The sequence below is a fragment of the Oncorhynchus nerka genome, linkage group LG14, assembly GCF_034236695.1.
Source record: "Oncorhynchus nerka isolate Pitt River linkage group LG14, Oner_Uvic_2.0, whole genome shotgun sequence".
In the NCBI taxonomy this organism is placed as follows: Eukaryota; Metazoa; Chordata; class Actinopteri; order Salmoniformes; family Salmonidae; genus Oncorhynchus; species Oncorhynchus nerka.
The window spans coordinates 30,005,185-30,026,206 of NC_088409.1; the positions used below are offsets into that span (position 1 = coordinate 30,005,185).

A 21,022-nucleotide genomic window follows, 5' to 3' on the forward strand; every position below is an offset into this window, starting at 1 on the left:
TGTTCAACACTTGGGACACAGATTCATTTAAAAGTCTGAACCCGCCATGATGTTTCTTTATAGTTGAGAAACTACATCCCATCTTACATATAATTGATATAAACCATCATCCTATGGATCCCAGACATGGTGCTTCTATAACTTGTGTAGGATGAATATTTCAGTGTAGGCAACACAAAGTACTGGCAGAAAAGGATCTAGCTGACCACAAGTTGGAAAGTCACAAAACTGACATTTCCACCTTATCACATTCATCATTAGTTGAAAACCATGACTGGATGGGTCATTTAAATAGGTCAATCATTTGATTTTTAGGAAAATATAAATTTCTTTCAACTTTAATGGCACAAAATTAACACAAAATCAGGGCCAATGCATGTGTTCTCAGTTGGTAGGCAATAAAGGAAGCAACAGTACCATTTGAAAATGTTAATTTACATCACAATGCTACATGTGGCTTGCATTGGAATCACTGGACTTTGTCGTGCCTTATGGAAAAACATGCTGATCATGTGAACAGATCAGTGGCCACCCGGAGGACTGGCAGCAGAAAACATCTAGAGCAGTGGTTCCCAATCTTTTTCGGTTACTGTACCACCAACTGAATTTTGCTCTGCCCAGACAACCCCTGAAGTATGTGCATTTTACCAGTAGACCTATGGTCTCATGAGTCGTCTCAAGTACCCCCTGTGTATAGGCTAAGTACCCCTCATTGGGAACCACTAATCTAGATAACAGAACCATTAAGTGAATTGAGAGACAAGACCACAATATAGTGAAAAGATGATAATGAGAAAGCCTTTCAAAATGATACAAACATTCCTGGTCTGGTAGTTTGGGAACATCTGACCTTGACAGATTTTTTTGATCTTGAGAAAGACACCATGGTTGTAAAGACTTGGCAAATGCAAATAAATAACATCTTAAATTGTTTTGAAGCAAAATCCCAATGGAATTGCACTTGCAAAAAAACTTTTCTAATTACTTTACAAAATGGACAGTCATTGTTACCTCAAACCATCTTAACGATTTGCATGGGTCCAAATCTGTCTGCAAAAACGTTATTTCCACTTGGTCTTTAGCAAATTGTGCTCGACTACTAGCTTCAATAATGCTCTCAGAGCATATTAAGGCATTATTCCCACACCATGGCCTTTCCAGGGGTAATGTCAAAGGTTTAACCGGAAGTAACCAAAACAATCTAAAACATTGATACAAAACGGACCTCAAATTCACATGATCGTAGAAAATACATTTAAAAAATCTCAGTAATTCCCAGTCACCATCTTGATCTATGCAGTGCTACATCAAAGTTCAGAATTAATGACCCACCCACCACAAGAACCATACTGGTTGTAGTTCCTCAATTCATAGCATAAAACACTTGTTAACTGCTCCACCATCAAGGAAAGAATCCTAACTCGAGACATGTGCAAGTAACTCGGACTTCCGTAAATCATGAATTGAGGTCTGCATAACAGTGCAACAATTCGTGGTATGTGCATCGATCTCAAGTTAGGGTTCGGACCTCAGGATATAAATACCATGCATATAGTTTCCATTATCCAAGGTTATCGGACCCATGAGAACTCTGGTGCTTCAGAAACTTCTGCAAGGAAGAAAAAGTCTCTGTACACTCAGTGCATTCATACAACACCTCTGCTGGACCAATGTTTTCACCATTCCCACCCTTGACATCGTCAATGTCCCCATGACCGACTAAATCCTTTGCATTGTCTTGGTCAGAGTCCAGGTCTGGATTGGAGTCAGCAGTGGGAGATGCCCGTCCTTCCATGTCCGTTTCCCCGCTTGACTGACTTGGGTGAATCTCAAGATGGCGCCCTAGAGCAGAAGAACTCCGGAAGCGACTTGGGCAGCGAGGGCACTTAACCATTTCACTACCCGGTTCCCTTTTGTGGTACCGCAAATGCCGTTGGTACACACACAGCAGCCCAAACTTTTTCCCACATTGGTCACACTTGTAGTTCCTCCGTGCCTTAGGAGCAGCGAACACTTCTCCAGTAGATGTGGTTTGTTGATCGTCACCATTGTCACTGTCCAATTCTGTTACAACACCGTCTAAAGATTTCTTGGGTTTTCCTTCAGATGACGCATTCTGTTCCAACACATCAGAATTCAATTGGGAACCACCATCTGGTTTAGAATGCAATGCCAAGTACTTAAGACTTGGCTTCTTCTCCAATTCAGGTTTGTGATACATGGCTATATGCCTCCGGACATCACAGCGTTGTGGAAAATGTTTCCCACAGAGAACACAAGTGTGAAGAGTCCCCTTGTGGGATCTATTGTGCCGAGAAAGACTACTAGAGTGACTGAATACACGGTGGCAGTGCTTGCATGGATGTAATTTTGTCCCAGAGCCTTTTTTATAAAGTGGGGGCCTTCCTCCCTTCCTTGCAGGTGCTTTTGTTACAATGCACTCAATGCCAGTATACCTTCGCCGCCTTTTTACAACTCTTTGTGACTCTGAATCCTTATTTAACTTGTCAATTTCTTCTTGTGTCTGATGGGTAAGATGATGCTCCTTCAAGTCTGTTAACTGTTGGAAGCGATCTCCACACAAACCACAGCGGTATGGTCTGAAAGAGGATGGTGTTTTGGAATCAGATTTGCCATTGTGGGTCTTCACATTAACAGTTGCGTCACTGCTATACTGTTTGGTCACACCGGTAGTAGGGGTGCCGCTGCTGTACTGTTTAGTCACATCGGTAGGGGTGCTGTCACTGTACTCGATGGTTTGTGATAGCTCATCTTTCTGACACTGTTGCTCGATTTTGGATGAAGAGTCCACAGATAATGGTTTGTCTTTGGAATGACTCAGTAAGTGGCTCTGCAAGTCGGAGAGCCAGAAAAAACACAGATTACACTTCTTACAGGGATATGTTTTCTGTATTATGTTCTCTTGACCATTATCTGACTTCCCCATTTGTTTGAGCCCCAGCGATCCATGCTGCTCTTTTTGATGAGCATACAGGGTCTCTTGTTTCAGAAAGCGTTTTCCACACTGACCACAGCAGTAAAATATTTCATGGGCATGTTCTTGGAGATGTTCCCTTAGCCTCTCTTTATCTGTGAAGATCTTGCAACACAAGGTGCACTTATAACCTTGCTCTAAATTACGATACTGTTGATGTCGTTGTAAACTCAGCTGGTTGTTAAACAATTTTCCACATGTTTCGCATCGGTACTGTTTTAGAGGAGAGACACTGCGGCACTGGGAGTGAGACACTGTGTTGACACGTAGATCAGTTTTTGCTGGCTTAGTTTTGAGTACAATGGTCTTTGAATTCTGATAAGGTGAAGGAGTTGAAGATGGGTTGTTTGATGGTCCAGATCTGTCAACCACTATGAAAGTTCCGTTTTCATGGAGAGCATACTCACGGGGAACTTGAAACCCATTGGGTAAACTGTCAAGGGAAAACGAATCTGTTTGTTCATGAGTCCTGAGTCGTTCATGAACAGTAATGTGTTTAACCAAGTCAAGGTAGCGCCTGAAGCCATCCCCACATTCTGTGCAGATGAAGGCATCAACATCTGGTTCAGCGGAGCTTACGTAATCCATTAGGGTGTGTTCAATGATCAAAGTTAAACATGGTTAGTTCCATTCTTCATGAGCACCTTGTTTTGTAGAACTCTTCCTTTGTCTGGTCAGAACTGTGAAAAAGAGAAAAAATAAGTCACTACTTTACCAAACATATGGCGCAGGTGCTGGTCCTGACTAACTATAACAGTTTAATTACAACACCATGAGTTGGAACAAATGATTGGATTCTACAAATTGCCAAGCCTCTCCTGTGCTGCCAAATCGCTACTATATCGGCTTTCAATTCTGTTAGAAAGGCTGACACTTTTTGAAACAAATGAATTAGGTCTCATTCAAATTAGATGGAGACAATTGACACACCTGTATTGTCCGGATACTAGCTCCTCCTATTATCAACATGGCCTAAAAAAGAGCAGACAAACAGTAACCTTGATCGAAACCTTAGTTTGCTTCCAATACCCTCAGGTCAACCATTTTGATAAGGTTTCACCACACCTAGTAAGGTTGATGAGTGATCAAGTTTAATATGCCAGTAACTATTAGAGGTTGACCGATTATGATTTTTCAACGCCAATAACGATACCGATTATTGGAGGACTTAAAAAAAAGCCAATGCAGATTTTTTTTTTTATAATGACAATTACAACAATACTGAATGAACACTTATTTTAACTTAATATAATACATAAAAAATCTCAATTTAACCTCAAATATATAATGAAACATGTTCAATTTGGTTTAATTAATGCAAAAACAGTGTTGGAGAAGAAAGTAAAAGTGCAACATGTGCTATGTAAGAAAGCTAACGTTTAAGTTCCTTGCTCAGAACATGAGAACATATGAAAGCTGGTGGTTCCTTTTAACATGAGTCTTCAATATTCCCAGGAAATAAGTTTTAGGTTGTAGTTATTATTGGAATTATAGGACTATTTCCCTCTATACCATTTGTATTTCATTAACCTTTGACTATTGGATGTTCTTATAGGCACTTGCCAGTGTAACAGTATAGCTTCCGTCCCTCTCCTCGCTCCTCCCTGGGCTTGAACCAGGAGCACAGCGACAACAGCAACAGCAACCCTCGAAGCAGCGTTACCCATGCAGAGCAAGGGAAACAACCACAGGCTCAGAGTGACATTTGAAACTCTATTAGCGCGCACTAACTAGCTAGCAATTTCACTTTGGTTATACCAGCCTCATCTTGGGAGTTGATATGCTTGAAGTCATAAACAGTGCAATGCTTGACGCACAACGAAGAGCTGCTGGCAAAATGCCCGAAAGTGCTGTTTGAATTGATGTTTACGCGCCTGCTTCTGCCTACCACCGCTCAGTCAGATACTTGTATGCTCAGTCAGATTATATGCAACGCAGGACACGCTAGATAATATCTAGTAATATCATCAACCATGTGTAGTTAACTAGTGATTATTTTTTATAAGATAAGTTTAATGCTAGCTAGCAACTTACCTTGGCTTACTGCATTCGCGTAACAAGCTAGTCTCCTTGTGGAGTGCAACGAGAGAGAGGCAGGTTGTTATTGCGTTGGACTAGTTAACTGTAAGGTTGGATCCCCCGAGCTGACACGGTGTAAATCTGTCATTCTGCCACTGAACGAGGCAGTTAACCCACCGTTCCTAGGCCGTCATTGAAAATAAGAATGTGTTCTTTACTGACTTGCCTAGTTAAATAAAGATTAAATAAAAGTGTAAAAAATCTAACACATTTCAGAGATTGGTAGGAAATGGAAATGATTAAAATGATGCGTCAAACTGGGTTAAAAAGAAGCAAAAAAACATGCAAGTCCACTTTTTGCAGTAAAAAAAGTTGTCGTTCAACAAGTTTCCCCACAACTAAAGTGAATAGTATGGGCACCCTCAAAATCTTCAAGGCATTTAGACTTGTGCTTTACAGCGCCTTCAAGGCGGCTTTACACAGTGAGGTAAACGGGACACTTATGGCGTACACAGAGTAAAGAAATTCAGCAGGTCCATGACAACATTTGTGTCCCTTGAGTGTGGCAAATGCACACATCCATTTTGGCTGCATGTCACGTTACTTCTATCGTTCACGTCGGGATATTTCCATAGACTTTCTCTCACACTACATAGCTAGCAGCTTGGTGGCTGGCTGTTTTTTACAAAAAAATATGTTACATTGTTAAAGTTCCACAAATGACCTAGCTAGACTATTAGAGTGGAGTGCAGCAACATGCTGTTTCCAGACATTAGGCTACGTTAAAATTGTTGGGCTTCATTGCATACGAGTACAATCATTTAACATCAACCTTAGCTTAGTACCCGCTCTACGAATAATGCAGATGGTAGATGTTAGCAATGACAGATTACCAATGCATAGTAGCTACCCTGAGGAAAATGCAGCTTCCCATAGGCCTATGTGTGTCTTAGAGACATATCCAAATTAGCTAGCCAACTAAATGTTGTAAAAATCACTTGACAAAAGTGAGGAGAACCATGGAGTACATTTACATGCACACTAATAATTAGGGCTGACACGATAACACTATTGCAATATTCTTTCCATGGCAGAAATGAAAACACAATGCAGACCAACTCTTGTCATTTAAAAACCTGATGTATGTGAAATACAATGTGCTACAACTTGGAAAATAAATAAATGTGACTCAATGACAACATAATCATGCTTGTTTGCAACATTAGGGCTGTCTTCCTAAAGAAATTAAATCTGCTTCGTGTTTGTTTCCTTGCCATGATACCAATGAGTATTGCGAAAATGTATCGTCCCGGACCAACTAATAACAACATTAAACTGATTATGGCAATACTCAGAATTTTGCATTAGTGATGTAAACACTTTACTCTGATTATCTAAATCAGCGTAAGATCCTAAGCAAAGTAAGCACAAACCGTTAAAACACCTAGTTCTTCAGCTGTGCCACCAGACTCTGGGTTCACGCCCAGACTCTGTTGTAACCTGCCGCGACCGGGAGGTCTGTGGGGCAACGCACAATTGGCATAGCGTCGTTAGGGAGAGCATGGCCGGTAGGGATATCCTTGTCTCATCGCGCACCAGCGACTCCTGTGGCGGGCCTGGCGCAGTGCGCGCTAACCAAGGTTGCCAGGTGCACGGTGTTTTCTCCGACACATTGGTGCGGCTGGCTTCCGGGTTGGATGCGTGCTGTGTTAAGAAGCAGTGCTGCTTGGTTGGGTATCGGAGAACGCATGACTTTCAACCTTCGTCTCTCCTGAGCCCGTACGGGAGTTGTAGCGATGAGACAAGATAGTAGCTACTAACAATTGGATACCACGAAATTGGGGAGAAAAAGGGGGTAAAATTCAACAAAAAAACTCAAATAAAAACAACAACAAAAAACAGTTCTTCATAGAATTACTTTTTTTGCATTTTATTATTTGTCCTGAAGAGGGAGCTCTTTACATAGGCTTATGGTGAGCGATAACTTGCTTTGGTGAATTACAGCAAGACTGGACAATATCACCCAACACAACTAAACCAGTCAGGGAGGACAGTGAACTACTGTGAACAAACTGTTACTGCATCTACGGTTGAGTGCTGAATAGATAGAAGCTTGCCAGCTCAGTAAAGTGCCAAAATGCACACCGGCAATATACTGTTACGTGAAGTGCCATGGAAGGGTGTTGGGTGTCGTGACAAACAATGATGTGAAGCAAATGCCGTTCTGAGAACTCAGTGGTAACCTTACAGCCCTTTAGTTAAGCCCATGAAAATATGTCTGTTATACCTTGCATTCGGAAAGTATTGAGCCCCCTTGACTTTTTCCACATTTTGTTAAGTTACAGCCTTATTCTAAAATTTCTTACATTATTTTCCCCCACTTAATCTACCCACAATACCGCCTAAATACAAAGCAAAAACAATTTAGAATTGTTTGCAAATGTATTAAACTGAAATATCACATTTACATAAGTATTCAGACCCTTTATTCAGTACTTTGTTGAATTACCTTTGGCTGCATTTACAGCCTCAAGTCTTCTTGGGTATGATGCCTCAAGCTTGGTACACCGGTATTTGGGGATTTTTGCCTCAAATCCTGACTAGTCTCCTGCCGCTGAAAAACATCCCCACAGCCTGATGCTGCCACCATCATGCTTAACCATAGGGGTGGTGCCAGGTTTCCTCCAGACGTGACACTTGGCATTCAGGGCAAAGAGTTCAATCTTGGTTTCATCAGACCAGAGAATCTTTTATCTCATGGTCAGTCCTTTAAGTTCCTTTTGGCAAACTCCAAGCGGGCTGTCATGTGCCTTTTACTGAGGAGTGGCTCCCGTCTGGCTACTCTACCACAAAGGCCTAATTGATGGAGTGCTGCAGAGATGGTTGTCTTCTGGAAGGTTCTCCAATCTCCTCAGAGGAACTCTGGAGCTCAGTCAGAGTGACTATCGGGTTCTTGGTCACCTCCCTGACCAAGGCCCTTCTCCCCCGATTTCTCAGTTTGGCCGGGAGGCCAGCTCTAGGAAGAGTCTTGGTGGTTCCAAAATTCTTCCATTTAAGAATGATGGAGGCCACTGTGTTCTTGGGGAAGGTCAATGCTGCTGGGTACCCTTCTCCAAATCTGTGCCTCAACAAAATCCTGTCTCGGAGCTCTACATACAATTCCTTCGACCTCATGGCTTTGTTTTTGCTCTGACATGCACTGTCAACTGTGGGACCTTATATAGATGTGTGTGCCTTTAAATCATATCCAATCAATTAAATTTACCACAGGTGGACTCCAATCAGGTTGTAGAAACATCAAGGATGATCAATGGAAACAGGATGCACCTGAGCTCAATTTCGAGTCTCATAGCAAAAGGTCTGAATACTTGTGTAAATAAGGTTTTCTATATCTCTAGAATATTTTATTATTTTGCTAACATTTCTAAAAACCTGTTTTCACTGTCATTATGGGGTATTGTGTAGATTTTTTTTATTTTAATCCATTTAAGAACAAGGCCGTAAAAAAATATGGAAAAAGGGAAGGGGTCTGAATACTTTGCGAATGCACTGTATTTCATCTTTGCAAAGGGTATTCCTCATGCTCTGTCATCCAAATGTTTTCATAGGCACAAACGATATAGCATGTTACAAAATAGCGCTTGGTAGCTATATTTTAATGTATGGGTTGTCACTTGTCAGGGACTGGTCAATATTCATGTTTCGCCACCCCCATTTCCCTGACGAGTGCTAGTCAGCTAACTAGCTCTGTCAGAGTACTTGACACCGTTCACTGAGGATTAGTGTTACCTGGTATCCTTGGGACATCCCTACGCTAAACCCTACCCATAACCCTGACCTAACTTGAAACGTATCTGCTTATCTTAATTGGCGTATGGTCAAAATCAAAGTAAGCATTCACCAATTAAAACATCTGGTTTTCTGAGCAATTTTTCGATTTATTAGGACATGTAAACAAGCTTCAAATCGGCGTTCCAGCTGTGTATTTGATCCGAATCAAATAGGCTTTGCAAAAATATCACTGTCACGGTGTTAGAACGTTTCTTTTTATTAGCAATTTTCTGCATTTATTTGAGTCCCATCTGGTAGCCTGATTTCAGTGTTCATGTAAACAGGATTTGAGAAATGTATTGTTTAAAAAAAACTATTATATTACTATGACTAGCCACAATAATCATATTGTGTGCATGTAACCATGCTCATTTAAGCTTTTCCTTTCAAGTGACAACTACCAGAATTCAGTGTCTACAGCCCTACAATCGATTAAAACATTGTTCTTTCCTCACAATTTATGAAATCAGCTTTATGAGTACCTTTGTAGAGCTGTTTTAAGCACAATCCCTACAGAATTTAATTACATGTTTTATTCCAGCTAACGTTATAATAGAAATGTTGGCAGATGTATTAGTTATTGTGAACATTTCCATTCTAAAATCAGATCCAAAAATGCCATATCGGTTGGGTTCTATCAAATAGCTCATTTTACAGCTCATGAGGACTTTTATACAGTTAATAAAAATAAGTAATTAACATTTGAAAACGCTGGAGATGCTAGAGATTTTTAAAATATGTAGCTACCTAAATCAGTTAGCTAGCTATCCATACACAAAAATACACTCGAAGTGTCCATCTTGAATAAATTGGCTAACTAGGTAGCGTATTAAAATCTAAACGGGGTACCCTTCACAACCCTGTATGACCAACTATATTTTTGGATATATAAAATAATTTCACTAGATTACCATTATGACAGTCTGGCCAATGGCCATACCATAGTCAGTTAGCTATTCTCTGCGTGTGTAGAGCCAGAGTTAAAGCATCGTGACAGCTGTCTTGATACCAACAAAATGTCGGGCTGCTGCTAGCCTCCAACTCTGCAAAAGCTATTTAGCTAGCTAGTTAGAAAGAAAAAAAAGTATGTATTTAAACGAAATGCGGACATGTGTGCGTGAAATGCCTTGCAAGGAGACAACCGGCTGACAGCAGCAAGATAGCTATCTCAATTATTCGCTTTTTTTGCGCAACAATGATGCCACCGCGACTACTACGTTAGCTAGCGTAGATTGCGCGAGGCCTCGAACCGTTCATAAAGCTAGCTAGCAAGGTTAGGTACCACTTGTATCGGATCGGCCTCTGGAATGTACTTACCACATTTCTAAAGTCCGATTAGTATAGACGTTCTCTGCCCATTCGTTATATCGCTCCACTTATGTTACATTGCGAATCGTGTTGTATCCACCGGTTCCCCGCTAGTTCTTCCCATTTTGTCTACATAGTAATTACAAGAATCCGGAGGAGAAAGGGGCGGAGACCATCAGCCATTCTTCTTCTTCTTCGGTATTATGGCCGTTCGCAAACAAATATTATAGGTGAATGCCGCCGCCTACTCTAATGGCTGTGTATCACCCTACTATTATGTAGGATGAATTTATTTCACTGGGAAAATTTGCACTACCAACAAACCCATTACAACCTCACCACTACTCCACTACATTGGACCTATCTGATCCTACATGGGGCCCAGCAGCCTGGGAGTAGAGGACACTATCGCTCAAAACATCTCTAACTCTTCTGCAGTAAAATCTCATACATCCAAGTGCTTCTCAGCAGCTGCCACCAGAACATCTATACTCTGTAATTTACGTTCCATTCTTGCAAAAATCAACATTAACTCTGCATCAACACTCAGTAGTACAGACAGTGTCTTCTTTGTTTCAACGCGTTCTCCAACGGTTCTGCATAGCACCAAACGAATCTTCAACTTCAGTTGATCCACTTAGTACCTAACGCCACTCCAGTTATCACTCCTTTTAACAGCGCCCTGTTCCAGAGAGGAAAACATGTCACAGTTCTTGTCCCCAGTCGTGTGGTGCAGAGCGCACGCTCCCTCTGGAAGGCAGGAACGCAAAAAATGTGCACGATTCCACTTCGAGTCACTTTAACTGACCCAACATTCCCCAACCTCTTTACCACCCAACCTGACACCACATATGGATCTGCCAGAAGGCAAGGATCCATTCTCTCCAAAAATCTCACTCCACTGGGCAAGAATCTTCTTTGTCATAATCACGATGATGATCAAACTCTGTGTTCTTCACCGCACCTGCCACCGCGGTTAATTCATCCTCACACTGATCACATTCAATTTCCTTCTGGTAGCTCTTCCAAAAGTTCTGTGTGATCCACCTTTCCATGTTCATTCAAAACATGTTTCACTTTTCTCCTTTTTTTCCTGTCCGCCATATTCTCCTTCATCGATCTTCCAGATGGCTTGTGCTTGTCCCGATTCCAAATTTACTTACAATACACTATATATACAAAAGTCTGTGGACACCCCTTGAAATTAGTAGATTCGGCTATTTCAGCCACACCCGTTGCTGAAAGGTGTATTAAATCGAGCACACAGTCATGCAATCTCAATAGACAAACATTGGCAATAGAATGGCGTTACTGAAGAGCTCAGTGACTTTCAACATGGCACCGTTATAGGATACCACCTTTCCAACAAGTCAGTTTGTCAAATATCTGCCCTGTTAGAACTGTCCCGGTCAACTGTAAGTGCTGTTATTGTGAAGTGGAAACATCTAGGAGCAACAACAGCTTAGCCGCAAAGTGGTAGGCCACACAAGCTCACAGAAAGGGCCTGCTGAGTGCTTGGCGGATGCCATGAGAACGCTACCTGCCCAAATACATAGTGCCAACTGTAAAGTTTGGTGGTGGAGAAATAATGGTCTGGGGCTGTTTTTCATGGTTCGGGCTAGGCCCCTTAGTTCCAATGAAGGGAAATCTTAATGCTACAGCATACAAAGACATTTTAGACAATTCTGTGCTTCCAACTTTGTGGCAACAGTTTGGGGAAGGCCCTTTTCTGTTTCAGCATAACAATATCTCAGTGCACAAAGCAAGATCCATACAGAAATGGTTTGTCTAGATCGGTGTGGAAGAACAAAGACTGGCCTGCACAGAAACCTGACCTCAGCCCCTTCGAACACTTTTGGGATGATTTGGAGCGCAGACTGCAAGCCAGGCCTAATCCCCAACATCAGTGCCCGATTTAACTAATGCTCTTGTGGCTGAATGGAAGAAAGTCCCTGCAGCAATGTTTCAACATCTAGTGGAACGCCTTCCCATAAGAGTGGAGGCTGTTTAAGCAGCAAAGGGGGAACCAACTCCATAATAATGCCCATGATTTTGGAATGAGATGTTTGACGAGCAGGTGTCCACATACATTACAAAAGTATGTTCCACTTTCCTCAATGTTTTCCTGTCCCCCATCTTACTCCCACCTCATGACCACTCCATAAGCTATTATTTCACCAGTCTGTCCTGTAGACTCATACACTGTGGCTGGGCTGACCATTATTCTTGTGATACATTGTGGCCAAAATATCAGTTATAGCCTTGACCCTACTGAAGCAGAAATATAGCTAGGTTGACTGAAGTTATAAAAACAGGCTACCTTGAAGGACACCATCATATCTTGCCTGTAGCAAGTTGAACTTCTACAAAATGTGAAAGGATTAAAGAGTTGATCAAGTCAAGTTATATTCAATTAGATTACGTTGTTGATGATGATGATGGTGGTGATGATGATCATCATCATCATGAAAACATTTATTGTTCTAAAGCTGCAAATGCATGAAGTTCAATTGTAAGAGAAATGGTTGGGGAAAAAAAGGTTAAATGTGTTAATTGCTTCCTCCTTCATCGATCTAATAACATTGGACAGGTCAAAGCAATACAGTATGAATTGATATCCAATCTGTAATTTAAAAAACATGACACTGATAATCTTAAATAGATAGGGATGTATTTTTGACATGAGCCAAGGTGATTTATTTTCAACATTACATTTCCATTTATTCTGTCTAACTGTGACAGAGCTTTGCTGCCACCATGTGGCAGAGATGGTTATGCGTTCTGGAGATTTCTGGAAAATAGAAATTAATAAGTAGTCGTCTATTCAAGCATTTAATAACATCATGCAAACATAAAAAAGTCTACACATGCAAACATATACTTCAAAGTATTAAGGAAAAACAACATTCCTTCAATAAAACAATACACGTTTAAATCACAGAAAATAGTCTCTTTGTTAACTATTAGCCTCATTTTAACAAAAACAAGTATGTACAAAAAGTGGCTTTGAATGAAAAGACAGACCATTTATATCTTCAGCTTGAACAATGACATGTGTGTATCATACAAATTATTCTTATCTTATCCAGTATTCTCTATTATCAGTCTACCCCACTTTCAACATTCTCATCAGTAACTGTATTGCCCAAACAAAAACAATGCTGAAATGTGTTCACAGACCCCATCATTTCTGAGTCACAAAAGGTTATTGAAATCAAACTTGTTGATTTGAATTCAGTCCTGGAGATGTACCTTGTTAAAACTGAGTACATGCTCAGAATTCAAATTCTGAAATCCTGCCTTAAACTTTCCCTTAAACTAAGTATCGAACTGTTTGAAAACATTATTGAATTACCTTGATGATAAGGGGCTTCTAATGTTTGTATTTTCTTTGCTTCTAAGGATGTCAATCATGTTATCGTAAAGCCAAAGTCAAATTTCCACATTGTGTGGTCAATAAAGTTTTTCTCATTATAATATAAGACCCTATACCTCAGCATCAGAATAGGACTTCTCCTTGCTACGGCTTGTGAGTCCAGAGTTTGTGTAGGTGTGGTTGGACTTTGACACTTCTTCGGTGAAGGCACTCTCCAGAACCGTCAGAATGGACTTGCGCAGCTTCTCCTTGAAGTCCTGGCCCATGAACACGTACAGCAGGGGGTTCAGACAGCTGTTAAGGAAGGCCAGGCTGGTGGCTATGGGGACCCCGATGGTGGTGACGTGGTCTAACGTGTAGCTGAACTCAGCGGCCGCGTTGTTCACCATCTCGATCAGGACAATGATGTGGTAGGGGGCCCAGCACAGGAAGAAAGCTGTGATGACGGCGGCGATGATCTTGAATGGCCGCCCGGAGTGGCTGGCCAGGTTGCGGTTCCTCTTGAGCCGGTGGATGATGATGGCGTAGCAAGTGACGATGATGGCGAAGGGCACAACGAAGCCCAGCAGGAAGCGGGTTACGATCATGGCCTGATGGCGGAACACTCGCAGCTCTGCCACCTCCTTTGTGTCATAGTCATCGGAGAAAGCAAAGTTGTTGAAGCAGTTGATGATTTCTTTGTTCTTGTAGGACGCCCCGATGTCCCGGAAGACAAAGTAGGGGGAGCTGAGGACCAGGGCCCACAGCCAGACACCCAGACTGATATAGGATGCCTTGCGTATGTTCCGATGGTTCTGGGCCCAGACAGGGCGCACAACGGACACACACCTGTCCATGCTGATGACCACCAGGATGTAGACGCTGGCGAACATGTTGAAGAAGCTGATCGTGGAGTTGAGCTTGCACATGAACTTGCCGAAGGGCCAGTGAAAGTCCATGGCCGTGTAGGTCACGCTTAGAGGCAGGAACACTGTGAAAAGGAAGTCGGCCACAGCCAGGTTGAGGAACCACACCGTGTTGACCGTCTTCTTCATCTTAAATCCCGTCACCCAGATGACAAGTCCATTTCCCAGAACCCCCAGCACGAAGGCCAGGCAGTAAACGATGAGGGACATGATGTTGAGGGACTGCCGGAGCTCTGCGTGCTCGTCAGGGTAGTCCTCATAGTCATCTGTCGAGTTGCCTGGCGAGGAGTCATTGTGAGACAGCTCTCTCCAGATCTCAGGATACAAAGGAGTTGTGGTTAAGGCCATCATTGTGTTTGAGAACCTGAGAGGGTAAAGAAAAAAAAAAGGTTTATTTTCAATGAAGATGACAGTTTGATAATATGCAGTAAATTAATTATGTGCAAAGTTGTCTAATCTGCATAAACCATTTAATATTTTAATATTTAGTATGTTGTTCTATTGTTTGGATAAATTACCTTCACCACTCTTCAGGTATGCTGCCTTACAATGGATTCCCCCCACTACTTGCTGTTCTCTTATTTACATCCCCTAGAGTTCACTGGCACACTTTAAATGTGCCAATAATGCATGAATTTAGCAAAGAAATGTATTGTGCAATAATATGAAATTTTACTCTACATTAAAATATTGAGAGAATGTTGGAGGAGTTGATCTGAACAAAAATACCTATTATGTGCAACGCTGGTTTCCCAATCCCCATATATACCGTTAAGTGAGATATGTATTCCACAGTGTAGCCTGTCCGCCTTTGTAGTGCAATCCATCACAGAACGAAGTACTTGTAGAATGAATGCAAGTTGTGCTACACTGGGGATTCTGACAAGTAGCCCAATGTGACGAAGCAGACAGACAGAGTATTTCTCTTTAACTTACCCTCACAAGCCACAAAGGTAGATTTTTTTTGGAAACCCCAAGATCATTATAAAAGTCAAGAACGTGCACTCTATAATTCGTTTTTTTGGTGAGTAATTAAGGAGAGCAATTTGTTCAGAGTTTCACAGCCAATCTTCTATACTATGGAATAGAACTGTGGAATGAGGTAGGAATGTTTTTCATATAGAATGAAAAATAAAATGTAATTCAGTTGATATTTCTCATCTAGTTGGATAATGCGTAATATGCCTATTAAATGCACTGTTTAAGTTACCTATTTATCCTGTAAGAGTAATTTATTGATTTAGTATTGTTTATTCACATTTGTTAGAAGGGATTATGGATTGATTCAGTATTTTTTTAAATCACAATTCATACCGTTATTATAGCATTTCTTCCCAATTATTTGTTATTAATACGTTAATGTTACCCTCAACTGGTATATCATGATCATAAGACAAGCTACACATACAAATGATATGAATGTAACTGTTGCTCGGGTAGTCTGTTTATTCGCAAAGTTTTTAAAACGGATGGTACATAATTTATATTGTTCTATTCGTTCATCAACTATTGACGTAGAAGCCTACAAATACCAATGTAATCTGATTACTCCAATGAATGGTGAAAAATGTTATAGACATACCTTGAATAACGTGTATATTCAAATCAGAACAGGCGAACGGCTTGAAGGACTTGAAGGACGTTGTCTGGCACGAAACGGCTTCGACTACACTGCTGTAGTCAGGAGGGGCGCAGACTGTGAAGTATCTTGAAGTGTGTGACGTCAGTTCTTCAAATGTTCCGCTGGAAAACAAAGTTGTAAGATCCACTTCTCATGAAATGATTTTAGAATTCAAATATCGACATTCTATGCAAGAAACACATCATTCAACACCTAACAAATATACATTTTTACGCAATGTTTGTTGGCAGTTCTTGACACAAACCAGTAGCAAGACACCTACTACCAAACCCCATTCAAAACCACTTAAATATTTTGTCTTGCCCATTCACCCTCTGAATGGCATGCATACACAATCCGTGTCTTAATTGTTTCAAGGCTTAAAAGTATATATATTTTTTTACCTGTCTACATACCTTCCAGAGTTGCACCCCTTCTGAAAAAACCTACACTCGATCCCTCCGATGTCAACAACTACAGACCAGTATCCCTTCTTTCTTTTCTCTCCAAAACTCTTGAACGTGCCGTCCTTGGCCAGCTCTCCCGCTATCTCTCTCAGAATGACCTTCTTGATCCAAATCAGTCAGGTTTCAAGACTAGTCATTCAACTGAGACTGCTCTTCTCTGTATCACGGAGGCGCTCCGCACTGCTAAAGCTAACTCTCCTCTGCTCTCATCCTTCTAGACCTATCGGCCGCCTTCGATACTGTGAACCATCAGATCCTCCTCTCCACCCTCTCCGAGTTGGGCATCTCCGGCGCGGCCCACGCTTGGATTGCGTCCTACCTGACAGGTCGCTCCTACCAGGTGGCGTGGCGAGAATCTGTCTCCTCACCACGCGCTCTCACCACTGGCGTCCCCCAGGGCTCTGTTCTAGGCCCTCTCCTATTCTCGCTATACACCAAGTCACTTGGCTCTGTCATAACCTCACATGGTCTCTCCTATCATTGCTATGCAGACGACACACAATTCATCTTCTCCTTTCCCCCTTCTGATGACCAGGTGGCGAATCGCATCTCTGCATGTCTGGCAGACATATCAGTGTGGATGACGGATCACCACCTCAAGCTGAACCTCGGCAAGACGGAGCTGCTCTTCCTCCCGGGGAAGGACTGCCCGTTCCATGATCTCGCCATCAAGGTTGACAACTCCATTGTGTCCTCCTCCCAGAGCGCTAAGAACCTTGGCGTGATCCTGGACAACACCCTGTCGTTCTCAACTAACATCAAGGCGGTGGCCCGTTCCTGTAGGTTCATGCTCTACAACATCCGCAGAGTACGACCCTGCCTCACACAGGAAGCGGCGCAGGTCCTAATCCAGGCACTTGTCATCTCCCGTCTGGATTACTGCAACTCGCTGTTGGCTGGGCTCCCTGCCTGTGCCATTAAACCCCTACAACTCATCCAGAACGCCGCAGCCCGTCTGCAAACAGCAAAGGTCACTTCCTTATAAGCAACTTCCTCTTTTATCATTCCTTTGATTTTGAACACCCAGACCTACGTCATACACAGGTTATTTTATCTCCGTTGTTTGGTGAGATGAGTGAATTACACAAGTGCACTAAAAGCTAAATGTTACTATCAAGTTACAATAGAAAAGCATATATTGTATCACCTTGTCTGCTCTGTGTGATTAAAGTCTTAATATTTAGGCTAGCTGCGAATGTGTCATTTTGTCATTCACCTTTTCCTGATTAGTGTGGACTTTGTGGTGTTTTATAATGTTTGCAGAATATTGCTTCCGCTGACCTTTTGACACTTTCTTTAATAGTTTTGCATATTGGATGTCTGCCCTTAAACACGTTGTAAAAGAATGTCCAAAATTGACCTACCAGCAGTCATTCATTGACAGCAACCTTCATGAACTACTACTTCTATGGTCAAATTTGATGTTTTCATTGACCATCACAGCATATTACACTCACTTACATCTTAAAGAAAGATGGTGCAGTATTGGATGGCCACTGTTTTACAAGCTCTGACCCAACTTAGCTATTTTGTGATTATTTTGTTGTTTTGAACATCAGATCGGCAGCGTAGCCTAGTGGTTAGAGTGTTGGACTAGTAACGAAAGGTTGCAAGTTCAAATCCCCAAGCTGACAAGGTACAAATCTGTCGTTCTGCCCTTGAACAAGGCAGTTAACCCACTGTTCCTAGGCCGTCACTGGACAATAGGATAGATGACCTCCAATCGCCGATATGCTACCAACGGGACTCTCTAAACTACAACATTCTTTGCTTTTCCGAAACATGGCTCTCGGACAAGATACCCTCCATGGCTATCCAACTCGATGGATTCTCCATTCACCGGGAGGACAGGACAGTGGAGTCGGGTAAATCAAATCGTATTGGTCACATACACATGTTTAGCAGTTGTTAATGCGAGTGTAGCGAAATGCTTGTGCTTCTAGTTCCGACAGTGCAGTGATATCTAACAAGTAATCTAACAAATTCACAATGACTACCTTATACACACAAATGTAAAGAGATATATAAGAATGTGTACATATAAATATATGGATGAGCGCTGGCTTTGCGGCATAGGCAACATGCAGTAGATGGTATAGAATACAGTATTAACATATGAGATTAGTAATGTTGAATATGTATACATTATTAAAGTGGCGTTACTTAAAGTGACGAGTGATACCTTTATTAAATCCATTTATAAAATGTATTTGAGTGGCCGGAGATTTGAGTCTGTATGTTGGCAGCAGCCACTCTATGTTGGTGATGGCTGTTTAACAGTCTGATGGCCTTCAGATAGAAGCTGTTTTTCAGTCTCTCGGTCCCAGCTTTGATGCACCTGTACTGACCTCACCTTCTGGATGATAGCGGGGTGAACAGGAAGTGGCTCGGGTGGTTGTTGTCCTTGATTATCTTTTTGGCCATCCTGTGACATCGGGTGCTGTAGGTGTCCTGGAGGGCAGGTAGTTTGCCCCCGGTGATGCATTGTGCAGACTGCACTACCCTCTGGAGAGCCTTGCGGTTGTGGGCAGAGCAGTTGCCGTACCAGGCGGTGATACAGCCTGACAGGATGCTCTCGATTGTGCATCTGTAAAAATGTGTGAATGTTTTAGGTGACAAGCCAAATTTGATCAGCCTCCTGAGGTTGAAGAGGAGCTGTTGCGCCTTCTTCACCATGTTGTCTGTGTGGGTGAACCATTTCAGTTTGTCCGTAATGTGAACGCCGAAGAACTTAAAACTTTCCACCTTCTCCACTACTGTCCCATCAATGTGGATAGGGGGCTGCTCCCTCTGCTGTTTCCTGAAGTCCATGATCATCTCTTTTGTTTTGTTGACGTTGAGTGTGAGGTTATTTTTCTGACACCACACTCCGAGGGCCCTCACCTCCTCCCTGTAGGCCGTCTCGTCGTGGTTGTTAATCAGGCCTACCACTGTAGTGTCGTCATCAAACTTGATGATTGAGTTGGAGGCGTGCATGGCCACGCAGTGTGGTGCCAGAGCAACAACCTCTCTCTCAATGTCAGTAAAAAAATCCTTATCAATCTACATACAATAGCCCATAATGACAAAGCGAAAACAGGTTTTTTAAGAAATGTTTGCAAATTTATAAAAAATAAAAAACAGAAATACCTTATTTACACAAGTATTCAAACCCTGTTTCCATTGATCATCCTTGAGATGTTTCTACAACTTGATTGGAGTCCACCTGTGGTAAATTCAATTGATTGGACATGATTTGTAAATGCACACACCTGTCTATATAAGGTTCCACAGTTGACAGTGCATGTCAGAGCAAAAACCATACCCTAAGTTCGAAGGAATTGTCTTTCGAGCTCCGAGACAGGATTGTGTCGAGGCACAGACCTGGGGAAGGGTTCCAAAACATTTCTGCAGCATTGAAGGTCCCCAAGAACACAGTGGCCTCCATCATTCTTAAATGGAAGACGTTTGGAACCACCAAGACTCTTCCTAGAGCTGGCCTTCCGGCCAAACTGAACAATCAGGGTAGAAGGGCCTTGGTCAGGGAGGTGACCAATAACCAAGTGGTCACTCTGACAGAGCTCCAAAGTTCCTCTGTGGAGATGGGAGAACCTTCCGGAAGGACAACCATCTCTGCAGCACTCCATAAATTAGGCCTTTATGGTAGAGTGGCCAGACGGAACCCACTCCTCAGTAAAAGGCACATGACAGCCTGCTTGGAGTTTGCCAAAAGGCACCTAAAGGACTCTCAGACCATGAGAAACAAGATTATCTGGTCTGATGAAACCAAGATTGAACTCTTTAGTCTGAAAGCCAAGTGTCAAGTCTGGAAGAAACCTGGCACTATCCTATTGGTGAAGCATGGTGATAGCAGAATCATGCTGTGGGGATGTTTTTCAGAGGCAGGGACTGAAAGATTAGTCAGGATCGAGGGAAAGATGAATGGAGCAAAGTACAGAGAGATCCTTGATGAAAACCTGCTCCAGAGCGCTCCGGACCTCAGACTGGGGCAAAAGTTGACCTTTCAACAGGACAACGTCCCTAAGCACACACCCAAGACCAGACAGGAGTGGCTTCGGGACAAATCTCTGAATGTCCTTGAGTGGCCCAACCAGAGCCCGGACTTGAACCTGATTTAACATCTCTGGAGAGACCGGAAAATAGCTATGCAGCGAATTTCCCCATCCGACCTGACAGAGCTTGAGAGGATCTGCAGAGAAGAATGGGAGAAACTCTCCAAATACAGGCGTAGCAAGCTAGTAGCGTCATACCCAAGAAGACTCGAGGCTGTGATCGCTGCCAAAGGTGCTTCAACAAAGTACTGAGTAAAGGGTCTGAATGCTTATGTAAATGTGATATTTCAGTTTTAAATTTGTAATAAATTTGCAAACATTTCTAAAAACCTGTTTTTGCTTTGTCATTATGGGGTATTGTGATGTGGATTGATGAGGGGGAAAAAACTGTTTAATCCAACTTAACAAATGTGGAAAAAGTCAAGGGATTTGAATACTTTCCGAATAC

General features: G+C 42.2%; 2 protein-coding genes across 2 annotated transcripts; both read right to left on the minus strand.

The window, feature by feature from the left end:
• Positions 1–322: 322 nt before the first annotated feature.
• On the minus strand, positions 323–10,333 carry LOC115140832 (zinc finger protein 836-like). Its single transcript, XM_029679235.2, has 2 exons — positions 10,163–10,333; positions 323–3,675 (listed from the first exon to the last, which is right to left on the minus strand). Exon 2 carries the CDS (start codon positions 3,581–3,583, stop codon positions 1,562–1,564), a length of 2,022 nt encoding a protein of 673 aa, XP_029535095.2. The 5' UTR covers positions 3,584–3,675; positions 10,163–10,333; the 3' UTR covers positions 323–1,561.
• A 2,479-nt stretch (positions 10,334–12,812) lies between these two features.
• LOC115140846 (chemerin-like receptor 1) lies at positions 12,813–14,785 on the minus strand. The gene has a single exon (XM_029679268.2). The coding sequence runs from the start codon at positions 14,783–14,785 to the stop codon at positions 13,640–13,642; it is 1,146 nt and encodes a 381-aa protein (XP_029535128.1). The 3' UTR covers positions 12,813–13,639.
• Between the last annotated feature and the right edge of the window lie 6,237 nt (positions 14,786–21,022).